Source organism: Thamnophis elegans, chromosome 7, assembly GCF_009769535.1.
Source record: "Thamnophis elegans isolate rThaEle1 chromosome 7, rThaEle1.pri, whole genome shotgun sequence".
NCBI classification, from domain to species: Eukaryota; Metazoa; Chordata; class Lepidosauria; order Squamata; family Colubridae; genus Thamnophis; species Thamnophis elegans.
The window spans coordinates 50,896,831-50,916,632 of NC_045547.1; the positions used below are offsets into that span (position 1 = coordinate 50,896,831).

The 19,802-nt window shown below is 39.6% G+C and overlaps 1 protein-coding gene across 1 annotated transcript in view; it reads right to left on the reverse strand.

The window, feature by feature from the left end:
• The window catches only part of MON2 (MON2 homolog, regulator of endosome-to-Golgi trafficking), a 99,106-nt gene extending 86,391 nt beyond the window's left edge, over positions 1-12,715 (reverse strand). Inside the window, 2 exon segments of the mRNA XM_032222129.1 lie at positions 1,287-1,350; positions 12,418-12,715. Coding sequence (XP_032078020.1) covers positions 1,287-1,350; positions 12,418-12,528 — 175 coding nt within the window. The 5' untranslated portion in view covers positions 12,529-12,715.
• Between the last annotated feature and the right edge of the window lie 7,087 nt (positions 12,716-19,802).

Here is a 19,802-nt window from a genome sequence, read left to right on the forward strand (position 1 = left end):
AACTTGATTAGGATATATATCACTTTTGATGAGCTGTAATGTCAAGATTCTACAGTACTGTTCCAACATTTCATGCTTATTAGCTCAAGATATAGTAATAGATCAACATAGACCCAAGTAATAATAACAACAACAAAAACAAATACAAAGTTCTACAAATAGAAATAGAATGACTATGGCAAAGGCAAGCAAAGGTAGTAGCAATAGTAATAGGTGCCATGGGTGCAATCCCAAAACAACTAGAGCACCACTTCAACATGCCTGGTATTGACAAATTCGCCATCTGTCAATTGCAAAAGGCGAATTTACTCGGAACAGCTTCCATCCTGCGACGATGTCTGTAATCCCATCAAACATCCAGATCTACTTATATTGATTACTCAATAGGTAGGCAAAAATGCCAAACCCAGTCTGAACATTTGGCTGATGATCAATAACAATAATACAATAGAATTCCCCTTAACTCTTAATGACTCATTCTATTAAAGTTACCTTATCTATTTACATAAAACACTCATCCTATTTTAAAAAAACTACTAAATTATGTAGCACTAAAGATAAGTTCCTTTTGTATTAGGAAATAGGGTATCAATACAGTTTTACTGTATTGAGCTGCACTGGCTGCCTATCGGTCTTCGGATATGCTTCAAGGCGCTAGTCGTCACTTATAAAGCCCTTCATGGTATTGGACCTGGGTACTTGAGAGACCGCCTGCTGCCAATTACCTCCAATAGACCGATTAGATCCCATAGATTAGGCCTCCTCCAAATTCCATCCGCCGGCCAATGCTGACTGGCGACCACCCGGAGGAGAGCCTTCTCTGTGGCTGCTCCGACCCTCTGGAATGAGCTCCCCGTGGGGATTCGAACCCTCACCACCCTCCAGGCCTTCCGCAAAGCCGTTAAAACCTGGCTGTTCCGACAGGAGTTAAAGAGTTTTGCCCCCCCCCCCCCTTTGAATGGTATGGTTGTTGTGTGCTTTTAAATTGTGTATTGTTCTGTTCGTCTTTTTATTCTTTATTTGTACCCCTTCCCTTGACTTGGATTGTGAGCCGCCCTGAGTCCCCTTCGGGGAAAAGGGCGGCATATAAATGAAATAAAATTCAAATTCAAATTCAAATCACTTCAGTAAACTACATTTTAGCTTCAACGGAGTTAAAAGATTAAAACTGTTACTTCCAAATTCTAAAAATAATGACACTTAATTTCACATCAAACATAATGGATTTGACTCATAACTTTTTAATAAAACAAATGTTTTTATTTGTTCTGTTTGCAAATAATTACCTGCTAGGATGTCAGTGTGTCGTGCTGCTATTGTTTTTACTTTTATTATTCCTGACTCAGCAGCCTGTGGAAAAATAATTAAGAAATCATTGCTTATTTTACACTTTACATAAGTAATTATTTGTTTAATAGCACCTTAAAATGTTATTTTTACTGTTGCATGAATTGCATCCAAAAGCGTATACATACTCCTAGCATAATTAAATTTTACTTAACTAAGGTGTGTTGTACATATTATATGCCGTTTCTCACTAATTGTGAAAATATATCTCATCTTATTTTTATTTTTTGGAAAGTATATGAATTGTTTGAAAAACAAATCTTCCAAGCAAAGAACCTTTGTTTATATTTTCTTTTTAAGCAAATTCCATATCAACCAATTATAATCACGTATGTTTAACATGCAGTTTAATTCATAAAGGCAAGCAGTGGGAGAGTATACGTGCATGCACAACTTAGGTTAAGAGTATCAACTGCCCAGAATAAAGAACTGGATAATTTTAAAGAACAAGAGGCTGTTAGACATGGAGGACCATGAGATTTAGGAGACACATATTTATGATATGACAAAGCTAAAGTGAATGCAGATTTTAAGAATTATTTTGTTAGGTATGTCATCCTAGGAGTCTGGAATAAATATAAAACAAGGCTCTTTCCTACGATACATTTTGGCTATCACCCAAGAAGTTTTTTTTTTTTAAAGTACAGCAATGTGTCAGCTGTCCTATTCATTTAGCTAGCAAAGAAAGACTCCTGGGTCATTGTTTCATCAAGAGTACACTTTACTGGAGCTTAAATAGTTACAGAAGAAAAGCGAAGCCTATTCTGATATTTTTACGTGCAAAAAGCATAATTAACTTTTCTTTTCTCCCTTGGCCTGCCCATAGTTATTATTCACTGTCCAATCATTTTCATTTTTTGTTTGGAGAACAGGCTTTTCATTCTAGCAGACATTCCCAGCAAACAAAATTGGGAGGCTGGCAGTGTCCTAGGCTTTGAGTCGGCATTCCTGGCATTCCTTTAAACTTCCTCCCCTGCATCCCTCCCATTGTTGCTAAATGTTTGGCTCAGAGTAGAAGTTGCAAAGCAAGCTGATCTGCCAGACATGACATGCTGCCCCTCCAAAAAGAAGGACGAGTCCTGAAATATAACAAACAGATATACATAATTAATTACACAAGAAAACCACTACTGTACAAAAGTCACCTTGGCTTGCGTGGATACTGGCATAGAACCTCCAGGTGCATCTAGGGACATGGATGTGTGTCGCTTCCACCCATTCTGCCTCTGCTGGGTAAACCCTTTCTATAAGATTAAATACTGTAACTTTCTCCTACGGACCTGAGAGTCAAGAATGTCTTTCACCTCAAAATATTTTTCTCCCTCTACCCAAATGAGATAGATGGCTTTGTCAGGTTGTAAATGCAAATGGCTTCAGTAAACTACAATGGAACACTTGATGGAGGCACCTAAAATTCTTTGATAACTTTAACTCTACTGTCACTGGATTTATGATCTGGATGATGGGAAAAGGTCCCACAAACTTGGGCCCCAACTTCTTGCAGAGTTGCCTTGACTGCAAAATCTTGGTGGAAAGGTGCACCTTTTGCCCTATTCTCCTTTTGGAGCATTCTTTTCTTATCAGCTTCCCCCCCGCCTACTTTTTTGGATTTTCATTTTTAAAATATACTTCAACAACAAAACATGAATAGTACAGCATCTAAGTATCATTCATTTTGGGACAAGTGGCAATAATTATATTAATAATATTTGTTACATTAATTAAACATGAAATCCTAATATTAATATACAGTACATGTTTGTTTTAAAGTAGTTATTCAATATTTCAATGTTCCATTTTAATGTCAATCACAATATTATTTGATTTACATAGTAATGCCACCTTTCAACCTCTAATCTTTCCCTCTAGTAATTGCTTTTATTCTATTGTATAAAAATATGTGTGCTAATATTTCCCTTATTTCTGCCTCTATTCTGGCTTCTAGTCAGGCCAAAATTGCTAATGTTAGTGTTAATACACATGCTTATATTAAGATATAGTCCTTTATTATTTAATTATTCAATGTTTCAATGCGCCACTCTTGTGTCAATCACCATATTATTTAAACATACTTAATATCATCTTTCAACTTCTAATCTTTCAATCTAGCTATTTATAACTTTATATAAGCGTGTGTATTCTTATTTCTACCTCTATTCTAGCTTTTAATCAGGATATCATTACATTTAAAAAATTCCTTTCTATCCACCATCTCTTGCCCGTTTTAATACTTCAATTCTTATTCGCTTTTTTGCTTGACTCCCATACTCCTTTCTTGGATCCTTGTCTCTATCTATATCTGTATCTTCACTGTTCAATCTAAACATTTCTCTCATCTCTATCCTCCTATGCTGCCCGACCTCCAGAGTATCTACCCAGGCCCCTATCTTCCTTTGAAAAGTATTTTCCTACTTCTCCAATTCTATTTTTAAATCTCTTAAAGTACTTTCCCCTTGGTTTATTTCACCAGTCATTATTATCTTTATTATCTTCTCCTTCTCATCTTCTTGCTTTATTTGCTAATTTTTCTGTTCTGTGTTTTCCTCCATTTTTTCTGTTGTCTCTCTTTCCTGGAATTTTTGGTCTTCATTCATTATCAGTTGCAGGGTATTTTCTATTTTCCCGTTTATGCCATGCAATAGGTTCTTTATCTCCTGTAATTCTTTGTCAGTGTCCTTAATGCTCTGGAACATTAATATTATTTCTTTTGAAATTTCTCTTATTTCCCCCTGAGGGAGCATCTTGTCTTATTTTAGTAAGTCCCGCTCTTACTCAATAGTCCAAAAACAATATATTCAAGCCTAATGTTGCTCCTCAGAAAGTACAATACTCATAGTTATTTATATTCCAGGATTATTCATTTAGATAGTCTAGGAAGCTTTCCAAAAATCAGCTTTACTTAAGGGTTTTCCTTATTCACACAGTTGAGTCTCCAGTAATCATAAAGTAGATAATTAAATAACAGTAGGTATCGCCACAATCCTCCAGCTTCAAGGGCTGACTTGGCTTGGGTTTGGTGGCTTCCTTAGTTTTTAAAAAGTTAGTGATTGGCAGGGTAATTTGAGCAAATTCAGGGATAAATTGCTGGTAAAAGTTGGCAACGCCGAGGAAACTCTGCAGTTGTTTCCTTGTCTGAGGTGCTTCCCAATCTAAGACTACGTGCATCTTTCCAGGATCCATCTCTACACTGCCCTGTGAAATTTGGTACCCTGGTTAGTCCAGTTTTGTCCACATTTGGATAGTTTTACGTAAAGCTGGGCTTTTCAGAGCTTTCCAAGTATCGCTCTGATTAACTTCACATATTCTTCCATCTTTTGGTGTAAATCAAAATGTCATATAAATACCCCAAATCTCTTTGTACAAATGCTTGTACAGGATCTCATTTATCAACTACATAAAGATGACTGGGGGCCTCTGTAGTGTGGAAGGGAATACTCTAAACTGGTAACAATCCAACAGACAAATAAATGCCATTTTCCACTCATTGCCTTTCTTGATTCTCACTTGATAATATGCTTCCCTTAAGACCAATTTTGTAAAAATCCTCCCTTTGGCAAGGTAAGGGAGTACCTGTTTTCCATGCAAATGATATTTAATTTGCAATAGTCCACCCATATCCTAATAGTCCACCCATATCCTCTTTTTTCTCTCTGAAGAGCATGGGGGCTGCCATGCATGACTTTGCAAGTTGAATAAAACCCCTGGATAAGTTTTTGTCAATGAATGCTCAGAGTTCCTCCATTTTTCTAGGTGTCATCGAGTACAGCTTAGGTTTTGACAGTTTGACCCCGGTGACAATCTTGATGGCACAGTCTGTGGGGCGGTGGAGACAAAGCACGTCAAACTCCTTTTCGCTGAACACCTCAGCAAGATCACAATATTCAATAGAAATGGACGGATTTGCCCACTCCCTGCCTGGGCTTTTCTCAAACCTTCAGCTTTCGCTTTTCTAATTAGTGGCTCATGGGCATTTTTTAGCAGTTTCGTGTGTTAACTGTTCTATTCATTTAGCTAGCAAAGAAAGACTTCTGGGCTATTGTTTAATCAAGAGTATACTTTGCATGAGCTTAAATGATTACAGAAGAAAAGTGAAGCCAACTCTGATATTTTCACATGCAAAAAGCATAATTAACTTTTCCATTCTCCCTTGACCTGCCCACAGTTATCATTCACTGGCCAATCACTAGCTTTCTTTTTCTTTGGAGAACAGGCTCTTCATTCTGGCAGACATTCCCAGCAAATGACTTTGGGAGGCTGGCATTGTCCCAGGCTTTGAGCCGGCATTCTTGCATTCCTTTACCCCCTCCTATTGCCTTCCCACATCCCTTCCACCACTGATAAATATCTGGCTGTGAGTGGGAATTGGAAAGCAAGCCGATTTGCAGCCATGACACAATGACTATAAGACCAGCCTGATGGACCCATGGTGAAATACATTTTGCTCAATTTTTTGATAGAATGAATAGAAAATTAAATTAGAACATAATGTTATTTAACTTTACTTCCAATTCATTCTATCAAAAAATTGAATATATAAAATGGATTATCAAAGCAATATAGTACTAGATTCCTATGCATATTTATTCAAAGTAGTTCCAAATGTAGTGGAATCATTTATGATAATGGAGTACAGGGTTGAAAAACTAAAAAAACAGACTTTAAAAAACTCAAATTAAGTTCAAGAATAATTTGCATAATTACATATCTGAAAACTTGAATCAATATAGCCAGAAGAATTTTGTTTCACTTTGTGACTTTGTTTAAAGGATATTTTGAATTTTAACAATCCCAATTCGTTAAGAATAATCAACCAGTGGCAAAATCAATAGATTTTTTTTTTAAAAAAATTCTCTGATTCTTTGCATATAAAAGAAAACTGTGAGCTGCACAGAGTTGATCTGGAGTTGGGTGACACTGAAATGAAGTGAAATCATACTAAGTGGCCTAACTATGGAGATAGTCCATTTCCTATTACCATTATGTAAATAATAGCAGTTGCCCTTAAATTAATTTCTGTTGGTGGTTCACAAAATACTCTTGGCAAAGTTATGGAACTATTTTGCAGAAAATGAGAAGGTAACAATCTCTTGAGACCCATCTTTTCCTCTCGCCTAAACATTCATCTTTAAAAGGCAACAAAAGATCAGATTGGAATAACTTCTAAATACATACATTTTCCAGAAAATTAATGTTTCTGTAGGAAAAGGAAGACAAAGAAAATAGATCTAGTCCTTTTCAAAAAACACATGACAATTTTAAGAAGGCTCTTTTAAAAAGATGATTTGTAAAATAAACTATTGATTGAGCTGTCCATATTTTTAATAGCAATTTTATTAAAGATCATAACAGTAAAAACCAAACTGAAAAAGAAGAATAAAAGGAAAAGGTACAGAAAAAGAAAAAAGAGAAAAAATAATAAGAACATAGTAAAACATATAAAAATGATGCCTACCTTCCTCACCACAAGTAAAAAATTCATTAACTTATCACTTTCACTTAAAATACAATAGTTGATCTTTTTCCTTATTTTATTTGTAAACAAATCCATAAAGCATTGCCATTCCAGGCCTCATCAGCAAAATCCATTAGTAGACATGTTATCTATTTTAACTTTTTAAAATTTTATTTTTTACCAAATAAACCAACTTTATATTTCTTCCTTTTAACAATCTTAATCTTTCATGCCTTCAAATAATGTCATAGAACTTTATTTAATTTTTCTGTTCTTTCTCACAAGATTCTTCAAAACTTAAATAAGTTTATTTTGTAAATTTGTAAATCCAATATAGTAAATTTATCTAACTCATTCTCGTTTTATTATTTAAAATCTCTTTTAAAACACCTTCCAGTGTTTCTTTCTATGTCTAGTGTTACAACTTTTTCTATGTCATTCTACTAGTCTGTCATTTGTAAATCCATTTCAACTCACTTTCAATCAGACAGAACTTTTGCTCTTCTATAATATTCTTTAGAGACAGTCTAGGAATAGACCCAGATACTATTCTTCAATAAGCCTATTAGAATATCCTGCTTCATTCTGCAATTGGAAGTCGAGTTTAAATGTTCTTTTCCTTTAATTAAAAAACTTTAGTTCCCTGTAGAATACAATGTCAAGACTGAATCACTATGCTTCTTTCAAACCCTAATGCTTTTCAACTTGCCACTGAACTGGGGGGAGAGAGGGGGACATGGAATGCTGAGAATGTATGTGGAGATCCTGAGAGCAAGGAAACCATTAAGGTCACCACTGCAGGTGCTTTAGAAAGAGATGGATTGTTCCCATAACAAAAGGATGTCTAATAATTAGATAATGTGATCACCCAAGAGTGGAGAGAAGAGGAAGCTATTGTTTAATTAGACAAGCAATTTCAAGGGAAAACCACAGCTGGTTTTGTTTCTTCACTACCAATATGGTATGTCCAATAAAATTTTACTTTTGGGAATTAAAATTTCCCAATAGTGTTTCCTTGTTTTGGATTTCACTAGTTGGACAGCTGACATCCAATTTTTTAATTTTTTTTAAAAATCAAAACAAAAGCATTTTCCCACAGGAAGGATTCTTTATAATTAATTCCAGAATCTTATTTCAAATTTATCTGGACCTTTAGTCCACCTATAACTTTCTAAAATCAAAATTTCAATCTTTTATAAATTTTGCTATTTATTCCATTTAAAAACAAACTTAAACTTGTAATTAAAAGTTATTTTGCTAAGGATTGAAGGAAATTCACAGAGTGCTGTAAAGTTTATTAATCCAAAGATTCCTAATAGCTGAAAAGCAATTACAAGCAATTTCCATAAGTGATTAGAAAAGGAAGTATGCAAAGATGCCAATCACAATTTGAAGAAGATGGTTATTCCTTTAAAAACACCCCTGAATATTTTTCTTGATGATTGTCATACAAATGCAGAGAACACACACACACACACACACACACACTCCCAATAATATATCTACATCATTTATGACTGTGAACAAAGTAAAAAAAATGTTTTTGAAAATGCAGAGAATTGAGAAGAGTTAGATGGGAAAACAGTAAACAATTTGATAATCCTTTATATATACAATTTTTATGCAAAACCAACAAGATTCATTCCATACTGCTTTGAGTGTGACAATGAAACAACGCCTCAAGCCATGGAAATATGGAATTTCATTAGGCAGTATAATAGCAAGCATGGGTTCTATTCCTGTTGGCACTGGGTGGAGCCAGCTAAAGCAAGGCGTCTGAGAGTGAGTTGATATTCAGTTAAACAAGTGTTCAGAATCTGAGGAAATTAAAAAAATAATAATCTGCCTGACAGAAAAATCTTTTACTGCAGGTTTAATAATTAAAAATCCATTGATATGTCCATAGTGCTTTAAGCAAATTGTTGAATATAAACGTGTACTCTATTACATCTCCTTATAGATAGAGTGGCTACAAAGTTGGGCTGTCAGGCTACCAAGTTAAAAAAAATGATATCTTGTTTGCATAATAATAATTTGCAAGCAGATTATCTAATGTAAAAAGTGTCAGCATGCAAACATGCTTTACAAAAAATCTCATCAGTCAGATAAATATATTTTTGCTATTCTTATATTGTTCAAAGGCTCTACTATTGAAATAAATATACTGTTGCTTCTTTGCTGAAATGTGCCTATTTGTCTTAGCCAAGTCATGCGTAAAAATACAATTTATTTGTTTATTTAATTTAATTTATATCTCCTCACATTTCACTTTTATGTGAGTAGGTGAATAGAATATAGAATACACAATCTATATAAATAAAAATGTAATGGTTGTTTGTTCAAAATCGCTAATCTCCGAAACCTATTTACCGATTGCTTTGAAATTTTGATACAACGTTGCATTCGAATACGCGAATGTTTTTATATACATTTATTATATAGATGTCACACCTGTGACAGGTAAAAACATGTTTTTTTGTAAAAACATGCTTTTTTGAAAACCAGCACCATCTGGTGGACGTAAAAGCAACACATGCTATACTTAATATTTCATGATTCCATTTCAATGTTTCCAGCATCATCTGGTGGACGTAAAAGCAACACACGCTATACTAAATATTTCATGATTTCATTTCAATGTTTCCGATTGCATTGTTATATTGAATTTTCATAGATTTTGATTTATTTTCATTTTGATTTAATTATTTCGTGTGACATTGTGTTAGAATTGAGCTGTGTCGTTTACCATAGCGTTCATTTAGTGAGTACAGTATATTCGGAACACTTCGGCCCCTCTCCAGCTTCGTCCCGACGGTCCCTTTATATGTGTGACTGGGCTGCGGCCGCACCCTTTCCGCCCCTCCTCTGATGAGCTTCAGCCATTTCTGCCAAGGGCAGCCGAAGCCCTTCGGCCTCCCCCTCCCCTCCCGCCGGGCCTTTGCTATATGAGGCGGGGCGTCACATGCACCATCCCTTGGCTGCCACCCCCCACCCTTAAGCCGGCCTCCCCCCAGCCAGCCCAGTGGAGCTTCAGAGGAGGCAGAGGGTCTCCTCAGCCCAGCCAGCTGGGCGCTCTCTCCACCCCCCCTCACAGTGAGCCAGCTACGGCCTCACCAAGGCGGCTCCGATGGGGCGTCGTCGTAAGCCTGAGGTGCAGCGGGGCTAGGGTGGCCCCTGGGTGCCCCGTGAGGCGGCACACTGAGGACTTCTCCTCCTCCGAGATCCTGGATGTCTCACTCTCCTGGGCCACCGACTTGGGGGAGCCCGAGCGCAGCTCTTCCTCCGAGATGCTCAACAACTTCCACAAGGCTGACAGCCCCGGTGCCATCTCCCCCAACCAGCCTCGCTCGGCCCAGCAGCCCCGAGTCCTGACCAACGGCAAAAACCACCTGCCGCCCCACTATGCCCAGACTGGGCCACAGCAACGCGTGGCCGGGTACAGCTAGTTGTAAAATAAAAATAAAACACATAGCAGCCAAACATTATCTAACTCATCATCCTCACAGCCAGGAGATGAGGGCTATCAGGCTTAGGCCCAAGAGCAAGTTTTCAAGGTCTTATGAAAGTCTTACAGTAACAGGGCAATCTAATCTCAGGCGTGATGATGTTCCATAGGACAGTTGCCATGGTAGAAAAGGTTCTCCTTCTGGGCACTGCCAGCCAACACTCCCTTGCCAAAAGTACCCAAAGCAGGCTCTTTCTGCCTGATTGGGTAGGATGGGCAGAAACAATTAGTAGGGAACTCTTTATTTGATAACATAGTAATTTCCTTGGCTAATATTCCTGAATGGTAAAATATCATTCCGCATAGACTATACTCCACTCATTTATGTGGTTCCAGGGTGAAAATTGAGGAACCAAGGGGTTGTTTTAGGTTCTATCATAGTAAGCCTTGAAATGTTTAGTGGACTCTTACAACAAATGTACACTTATTTTGCTTAGTATTGCTACAACACATGAGAGTTAATACTTGCCAAAGGTGGGACTTTGTTGATCCGAACTCAATAAAAAAAGAAGCTCTTTCATTACCTAAATGTTAGGCTATAAAGTTTTAACTTCAGTGCTTGGGATCTTTAAAAATGGAGACAGTTAAAATCACAATGCTATACAATTTCACAGCATAACTGCTGTCTTCTGGCAATTGAAGCTTTTAGATATTCATAAAGGGTAGGTAGGCATCAACAGCGGATATCATAATAGTTTGAACATGATGCAAATAAGGTATAAATAACAATTGCCAGATGGGGCTGATTCAGATATAGTTGCTATTCATCTAACAATCTTTATTGTACTCTTTAAGTATGATTTCACACAAAGCATTCATATTCTCTCTCTAGATTTAAACTCATTTTCTCTTTGAAGAAAGGGAATCTGAATAATATGGCTGCTGGGATGGTGCAACAAGACTGCATCCTAAATAAGTTAAAATTCTGACAATGTATACTGGCAGTATTAAAACATTTGTTAATTACATACTGATATTATTCAATCCTTAATTGATCAATGACTATTCTATCCTAACATGTCAGGCAAGGAAGAGAATGATATGTAAATGACATATACAAACTTACCAGTAACTATTGTGGATACATCTTACAAATCTGAAATCTCATCAAAGTTTGAAAATCTATCTGTGGTAGATTACCCTACTTCTCATGCCAGCACTGCTGGCCAAGTGAGAGAGTTAATATTATGGTATATAGAGATGAGTACAACAGACACCTATTTATCTATACAGGTAATCCTCAATTTACAACAGCTCATTTAAAAGTTACAACAGCACTGAAAAAAAAGTGACATGACTTTTTTCCACACATACAGCTATTGCAACATCCCTATGATCACAATCAAATCTCAGATGCTTGGCAAACAATTCATATTTTTGACAGTTGCAGTGTCCCGGGGTTTTTTACAACCTTCTGACAAGCAAAGTCAATGGGGAAGTCAGATTCACTTAACAACTGTGATACTAATGTCACAACTGCAATGACTCATTTAATAACTGTGGCAAGAAAGATAGTAAAATGGCCAAAGCTCACTTAACAATTGTTTCTTTTCTTGTTACTTAGCAACATAAATTTTGGCCTCAACTGTGGTTCTAATTTGAGGATTACCTGTATATGGAAAAAATAGTAATAGTACAAGTACCGCATATTTAAAACTGAAGTCTCCTTTGATTATGACAACACTCCTATTATCAGGTCATCTTCAAACAAGAATTTGAACTGAAAATTACCTTATAAAAAGACAGCCAAATTAGGTACAATGTATTATCATATGTTGAGAGACTATTTTGAGCGGAGGTATGGAAAAGATAACGTGAAGGAGTTGATAGAACAGTATCCTACATTCAATACAGGAGAGACAGGAAAGAAATTAATCGGAAGAAGCCAGGCAACCGAGAGCGCGGGCAGTATGAAGGAAGCGATGCAATCTGACAACTGTGGCAAAGACATCCACGCCTCTCAATCCAACTGTTTTCAGTTTACACAGGGAGAAAAAACTACCCGACGATTTCGAGAGAATCCCTCCGGGACAAAAGAGAAAGAGAAGCCGACACCATCTCACACAGGCGCCCAAAGGAAGCGTCGTACAGGACAGAAACAGCCCCCGCTCACCTCTTTGACGGGAGGGAATTTCTTGCGGCACTCGAGGCTCAAGGCCCGCAGGTCGCCCTGCATATTTTCCAGCAGTTTCTTCACGGCTTCGGGGCTGCTGGTTCCGGCCATGGCTCTGGCGGGGGATCAGCACAGCAGCGGGGGCAACGAGGGAAGGCCCGCAATGATCAGCCGGCCGAGCCAGTCTCCCCCGTCCTTCGAAGGGCGTCCCCGAGTCAGTCAATCCTGGAGGGAAGAAGTATCGTTGCCGCCTCCTCCTCCTCCCCCCCCCCCCCGCAGGGGCCGGTCCTACCGCGTCCCCGTCCACGTCCACTCAGCTCCCAGAATGCCAAGCGCTGCACACGTCAGCCCCGCTTCCGCAGGCGGAGCCTCGGGGAGGGGAGGGGAGAAGGAGGCGGGTGGGGGGAGCACTGGGCGAGCTGCCATCGGAGTCGGCTTCCCTCCGTGATCTGGGAGTCTCGCGACTTTTGATTCCTCGGTAGGGGGATGGCCAATATGGGGGCTTCATTGGTGACAAGACCCAGTCCCGACACAAATGAAATATCCGGTGTTTTCTTCCGTTACAGCGTCCGCAACTGTTTTTCAGTTTGCTCTGTTAAAGATAAGACGCCAAAAGTATATTATAATTGTAGTTCAGCCGTCTTGCTTTTGGGTAAGTACAGGGTATCTAAGATTGCCAGCTAACGAATAGGGTCAACAAACAATTGCTCTTTATTGCACTTTGGAAGTAGATCTCCTTGCCTATTGCTCGACTTTCATTTAATTAGATTTGTTCCTGCTAGCACTGTGGACTTTGATCCTTCCTCTTATATTTATTTCACCTATTTCAGGGGTCTCCAACCGGTGGCTGAGGAATTCTGGGAGTTGAAGTCCACAAGTCTTAAAGTTGCCAAGGTTGGAGACCCCTGAGCTATTTCATGCAGTATAATAATGTACATGCCATCATAGTTCTAATCTAAACTATTCTTTTTTGCATTACCTCTGGGCAGAGATCTAGTGGTCTGTGGATGATTTCCTTGTTTAGAATGGAAATTGCTTCTGGAGATTAATAAATGTCACTATATGAAAATGCATATGTTGTACATTATCCTGCAACCTGTATCCTACAACTATTTAAAAAGCAAAACAATGACTTCTTGGTGATACAAAAAGCTTTTCCTTGGCTGAATTTCTTTTTTAAAGACTAAATTCTGTTTGAACTTGTAAAATCTGCTTCCCTGGAGAAGCAGTATTTCCTGTATGAAAATGTTTATTGTATTAGAGATTGAGTTACTTGTATTTTCTTGACAAATGCGCAATATGTGCTAAAATCCCCTTTCTTCCTAAATGATCAGTCAGGGAAATACAGTTAAACTATTTTATTCTGCCAATTCCTCTATGTAAATTGGAACTCAGTACAAAACTTTAAAGGATTTTGCTAGACTACTGCTATTTATTTTAGAGCAGATGTGAAAAAACTGTGGCTCTCCAAATGTGGATTTCTAAGTTCCATCATTTTCAGTGTTGTTGGGGTGGTATGATTGGAATACAGCCTTGAATCTTGTTAAGGTACATCATTGAATGGAAAAATTAGGTAACTCACCTTCCATATTCAATTCAAAGTATTGCTCCATTAAAAAAGAGGACTGTCAAGGGTATCATGTGATATAGATGACTTTAATAGCATAACAGCAAAACAGTCACATAATTAAATTTAGGTTTATGCACATGATTAAATTGTTTTGTGTTTAGTACAGCTATTCACATGCTTAAAAGTCTTAGCTTCTAAAATATTTTAATTATCATATCCTGTCACATGGCCTGTAATTGAATCTTACATTATGTTGAGGTAAGAATGCAAATTCAAGAAACTAAAGGTAATGCTGATGGGAATATATTATATAGATTAAGTAATAGGGTCATTCCATGTCAAGTGGTCTGATTTCTTCCAGAGATAAAAAGCCAAACTTTAACCTTTTTTTGCGAACCGCAATATTTTTGGCCAAATTTGCTCCAAATTATCTAGATGGAGATCGCTCATGAGAATGTTTTTATTATTTTGTTTAACAGAGCACAAACAGTTGTATAAGATGGCCAAGTTTTGTTTCTCTCGACAAAGTATTGCCGGAGATATTATGTCTCAAAGTTGCTGGAACCTCAGAGTCATACGGTAGAAACCTGCGGTATGAGGGTCACATAAATGACTATATCTCCCCAAGTATTGCATTGGCACACGTAACACTTTACCAATGTTCATTGGGGACATGTGTGCATGTTTACATAAAATTTCATCAAAATCCACGATGGTCGAGCAGGGCATTTTTTCTGAAATCAGACCACTTGACATGGAATGACCCAATAGCTCTTGATTTTATTCCACATATAAGTTCTGTTTTGAAATGAATTGTGAGGCTCTTTGATATTGCTTTAATTGCTTTAGTTATTGAAGTTATTCCCTTTTGGGATAAGCATTTTGTAAGATAGGGAATAAGAAATAGTAAGCTAAAGAAAAGCATGAGAAAACAAAGCTGCTAAAAAAAAATCTCAATACTATTTACTACACTCCATTGAGCAAAGTGGACATATGGGCATCTATGCGACCATGACTTATGACCAAAACTCTTGTCTCAAATGTCATAAATTGAGGACTGCCGGACAAAGCAACATCCAATCAATATGAAGTCACACTTCTTACTTATATGATTCTTAGTGTTTAAAATAAGATTATGATTTGCATATAACATCTTTTTCTTGTAACATGATTCATCTTTTTATACTTCCAGACTGGAGGCATACTTCCTTGAAATATGACTAAAGCCAGATTGCAGTTCCATCTGTGTTATTTGTATTTAATGCACATAGTTACATTAATTAAATTACTGTTACATAATACTTAGCTGAATATTACCAATAGCTTCAGTATATTTTCTTTAATAACTATGGCATTTAGGACTAATGAGATCTTATGACTGGCATTTCATTTTTTCCCCATTTCTAGTTTACTAAGTGTAAATAGTAACTTTTTAATTATAGCTTTTATATTGCAATATATATCTATGTAATTGCTAGGAGTTGAAAATGATTCAATGGCACACAATCAGTCAATCTATGTTGTAAGATTTATTTTTCTAAAAATTGATTGAAACTATTTTCTTTCATTATATACTGTTATGTTTATTCAAATTACTATGGAGTTATTACTTATTTTCCATATGTGTATGAAAAGAATCCATTATTCCATAATATTTAACGTGTGAAGGGGTCTTTGTTAGTATTATAATTTCCTGTAATCTATATACATAAAAGCGAAAACCACTCACACCACATCACAAAAGCTCCAGAACCATAAAGCTTACAAACTTGCAATGTGGCACATATGTTCCTCTTGGTTTCTAGGTGCTTGCTTAGAAAGGATTTTTCAAAATGACCATCAGATCAGTAGTATTTCCTATATTATTATTAACACGCTCTGATGCTAAGGAGTTACACATTCTATTCCCCCTCCCAACCTGAAAATAACCCTTGGATATGGGCATGGCCAGCGCGTGACTCATCCAGCCTGCTGGCTGGGAGTTTGGAGAGGAATCTGAGGGAGAGAAGGGTATAGGATAGGATAGACCTCTGTAAGGCAAGGCTGAGGGAGAGAAGGGTATAGGATAGGATAAACCTCTGTAAGGCAAGGCTGAGGGAGAGAAGGGTATAGGATAGGATAAACCTCTGTAAGGCAAGGCTGAGGGAGAGAAGGGGATAGGATAGGGGAGGCTTCTTTAGGGCAAGCCTGAGGGAGAGAATGGCATAGGATAGAAAACATTTCTGTGGGGCAAGACTGAGGAAGAGAAGGGGATAGGGTAGGATTGGCTTCTGTGGGGCAAACCTGAGGGAGAGAAGGGGATAGGAGGAGACATTTCTCTGGGGCAAGACTGAGGGAGAGAAAGGGGATAGGATAGGCTTCTGTGGGGCAAGGCTGAGGGACAGAAGGGGTAGGATAGGGGAGGATTCTGTAGAGCAAGCTTGAGGGAGAGAATGGGATAGGATAGGATAGGATAGGCTTTTGTGTGGTAAGCCTGAGGGAGAGAAGGGGATAGTGTAGGGGAGGATTCTGTGGGGCAAGTCTGAGGGAGAGAAGTAGATGGAATAGGGGAGGATTCTGTGGGGCAAGCTTGAGGGAGAGAAGGGGATAGGATAGGGAAGACTCCCGTAGGGCAAGGCTGAGGGAGAGAAAGGGATAGAATAGGGGAAGATTCTGTGGGGCAAGCTTGAGGGAGAGAAGGGGATAGGATAGGAGACGTTTCTGTGGGGCAGACCTGAGCAAGAGAAGGGGATAGGATAGGATAAGGGAGACTTCTGTAGGGCAAGCCTGAGAGAGAGAAGGGGAGAGGAGAGGCTGATAGTAACTACTCATTAATATTCAAGCTGTAAGTGTCGATTTAACAAGCCTGATCCCAAAGTTTCATAGTGGAGCTGTCAGCATTCCAAATAGCATGTAGAATTAAATCAGAGTCGAAGGCAAAACTATGATTAAAGTTCCAATTTAATAAAGCAGTCATGTTGGCATAGTGCTGTGGGGATTCCAACTCTGGAAGTTACCATTTACTGGTTTCAACAAGCTACAATGAAATTCCAGGCCAAATTTCCCTAGACTTCTGGGTAGACTGAGCTGAACTGTAAATGGGTTAACTATCATCACTATAGGGAATGGACCTAGAAATTTTGGACCAAATTCCTTGTTAGGCATTCCTAATCTTAAGTATTTGGTAGACACAAAAACTTTGTCCCCCACATGAAAGGGGTACTGGAGCGAGCGATGGTTCTCAGCTTGCTTCTGGTAGGCTTCTGCTGCATCTGCTAGAGCCTTCTTCGTATTCTCCCAACCTTTCTTTAGTATGTCCATCCATTCATTTAAAGACATGGAGGAGGGAGGTTCTCTAGGCAGCTCAGGCATGGGAACAAATTCCATGCCACTGGTAATCTGGAAAGGAGTAAATCCAGTGCTGCTGTGACTTGCATTGTTGTATGCCACTTCGGCGAAAGTAGTAAGTCTGACCAGTTGTCTTGCTGATAGTCCACAAAACACCAGATGCATTGTTCCACTACCACACTGGCTATCTCTGCTGCGAAGTTCATGCTGGGAAGAACCTCTGAGCTCAGTTCTTGTGTGGACCTGATGGATCTCAGGACCTGGCTCCAGAACTTGGCTGTTAACTGGACTCTGCGGTCTGAAATGATCCTCTTGGGCAATCCATGCAGGCAATAAACCATTTTCACTAATTTCTTTGCGGACGGCAACTCTGAGCAAGCGACGAAGTGCGCCTGCTTAGAAACCAAGTCCATAACTGTCCAGATTACTCTGTTTCCACTGCTGTCTGGGAGTTGCATGATGAAGTCCATTGCGACCTCTTCCCATGGTCTGTTAGGGCTGGCCACTCGTAGCAGTCTAGACTGGTCTGTTGGGAGCACCAATTTCATAGCTGTCATCAGCTTATCCTGGCTTCCATTACTGTCATGCTGCGGTTTTCTCGACAAAACATCCCCCAACAATTTTTTGGGTACTTGTTGGACAGCTGGGGTTTTTGTCTCTGCTGCAGGTTCTGGGCTCATGGATTCAATCATCCCTGGCTGGCCCTTTTTCTCCAAAGGTGGTATTGGCTCATCTACAATCATCAATTTCCTACCACCGTCTTCCCACTTTATCGTAGGTTTCCACTTGTCAAGCCATGCAAGCCCCAAGATTATTTTCTTCGGCATCTCTGAAGCAACAATGAATCTGAGAAGCTCGCAGTGGCGGCCCACTTGTAACTTCACCAGTTCAGTTACTAGTGTGGGTTGGACCCTAACCCTAACCCTAACCCTCCCATTAGCGTTCCATCTACCTGCTCACCCCGAATGGGACAGGCTAGAGGTCTTGTGCTTATGCCTAGTTGCTTGACAATCGACGTGCTGATTAAGCATCGAGTGCAACTGGTGCTCACAACTGCTTCAACTTCCCCCTCCAACCCCGTCTTAGGCACTTGGAGGTTGACTTGGAAGGTGCATTCACCATTGGGTCATCTTCAGCAATTTCCTCCTCCGAGGCCTCCCCCTTGGTAGGACTCTTTGTCACCTTAAGTTGGGGATCCTCTTCCAGAGCGTGTTTGCTTTTTCCCTCCTCCGAGGCCTCCCCCTTGGTAGGACTCTTCGTCATCTTAAGTTGGGGATCCTCTTCTAGAAGTTGTTGACCCTTTTCTTCCTCTGAGGCCTCCCCCTTGGTAGGACTCTTCATCACCTTAAGTTGGGGGTCCTCTTCTAGAGGTTGTTGGGCCTTTTCCTCCTCCGAGGCCTCCCCCTTGGTAGGACTCTTCATCACCTTAAGTTGGGAGTCCTCTTCTAGAGGTTGTTGACCCTTTTCCTCCCCCTTGGTAGGACTCTGTCACCTTAAGTTCGGGATACTCTTCTAGAGGTTGTTTGGCCAGATGACTCTTTTGTGGTGGCATCTGGGGCCTTCTCTTTTCCGCCATAGTGGTTGGTGCGCACATTTGTGGCAATGGGGCTGGAGCCAAGCACTCTGATGCTTTGTGGCCAGGTTGACAGCAAAGGTGGCATTTTGTTGGGCACCACGAGGAAAGGGACCTAGTTACATCTCTAAATTTAGGAACCGCCTCATCACATTTTTCCACCATCCATTCTGTAGCTAACCCCTTGGTAATCCCTTCTTCCATTGTTGAGAACCTTTCTCTGTAGGAAGGTTGGGCAAGAACCTTTTGGGGCGTTGCAGGGGAGACTGGAACCGGTGGGGAGGTCAATCCCTCGGTTGGCCACTACCCAGTTGTCTGCCATGGTGCCATCTGCTGAGGAAGGGCAGGTACAAATTGGAATCCCTTCCATCCATGACCTGGGATTAAGACCCATCCCGAGGGTGCCTGATTCACAGGTTGCAGTTCACTCAATGATGGCTGGTTAGGGGGTTTTATTTGCCAATGGCCTCTCTGCTGGCTTGGAGGATTTCTGGCCCAAGGGCCCCTCTGCTGACTTGGAGGATTTCTGGCCCAAGGGCCCCTCTGCTGGCTTGGGGGACTTTCCCATGTTGATGGTCCTGGAGGTGCCCACTGGCATCTTAACCATCCATACTCTGGGAAGAAAATCCAATTTAGTGATAGCTGGCAAGTGAAGGATGTTTGCCAAATCCCTTCTTGCTGGCTGGGTTGAAAATCCCACCTTGCTAGGAATTCTGTCTTCAACTCAGTTGCATGGCATTGGCTCATTTGGAAGGAATCAAAATCTCCACTCCAGGATTTTTTCCAAGCCTTGGCTGGGGGGGAAGGAGGGGGAGTCTGCACTCACATTTAGTTGTCTGGGTGGTCTGGGATCTCTATCGGAGCTGACTGCATGAGGGTGGTTGGAATCTCCATTCATCAGGTCTTCATGCTTTC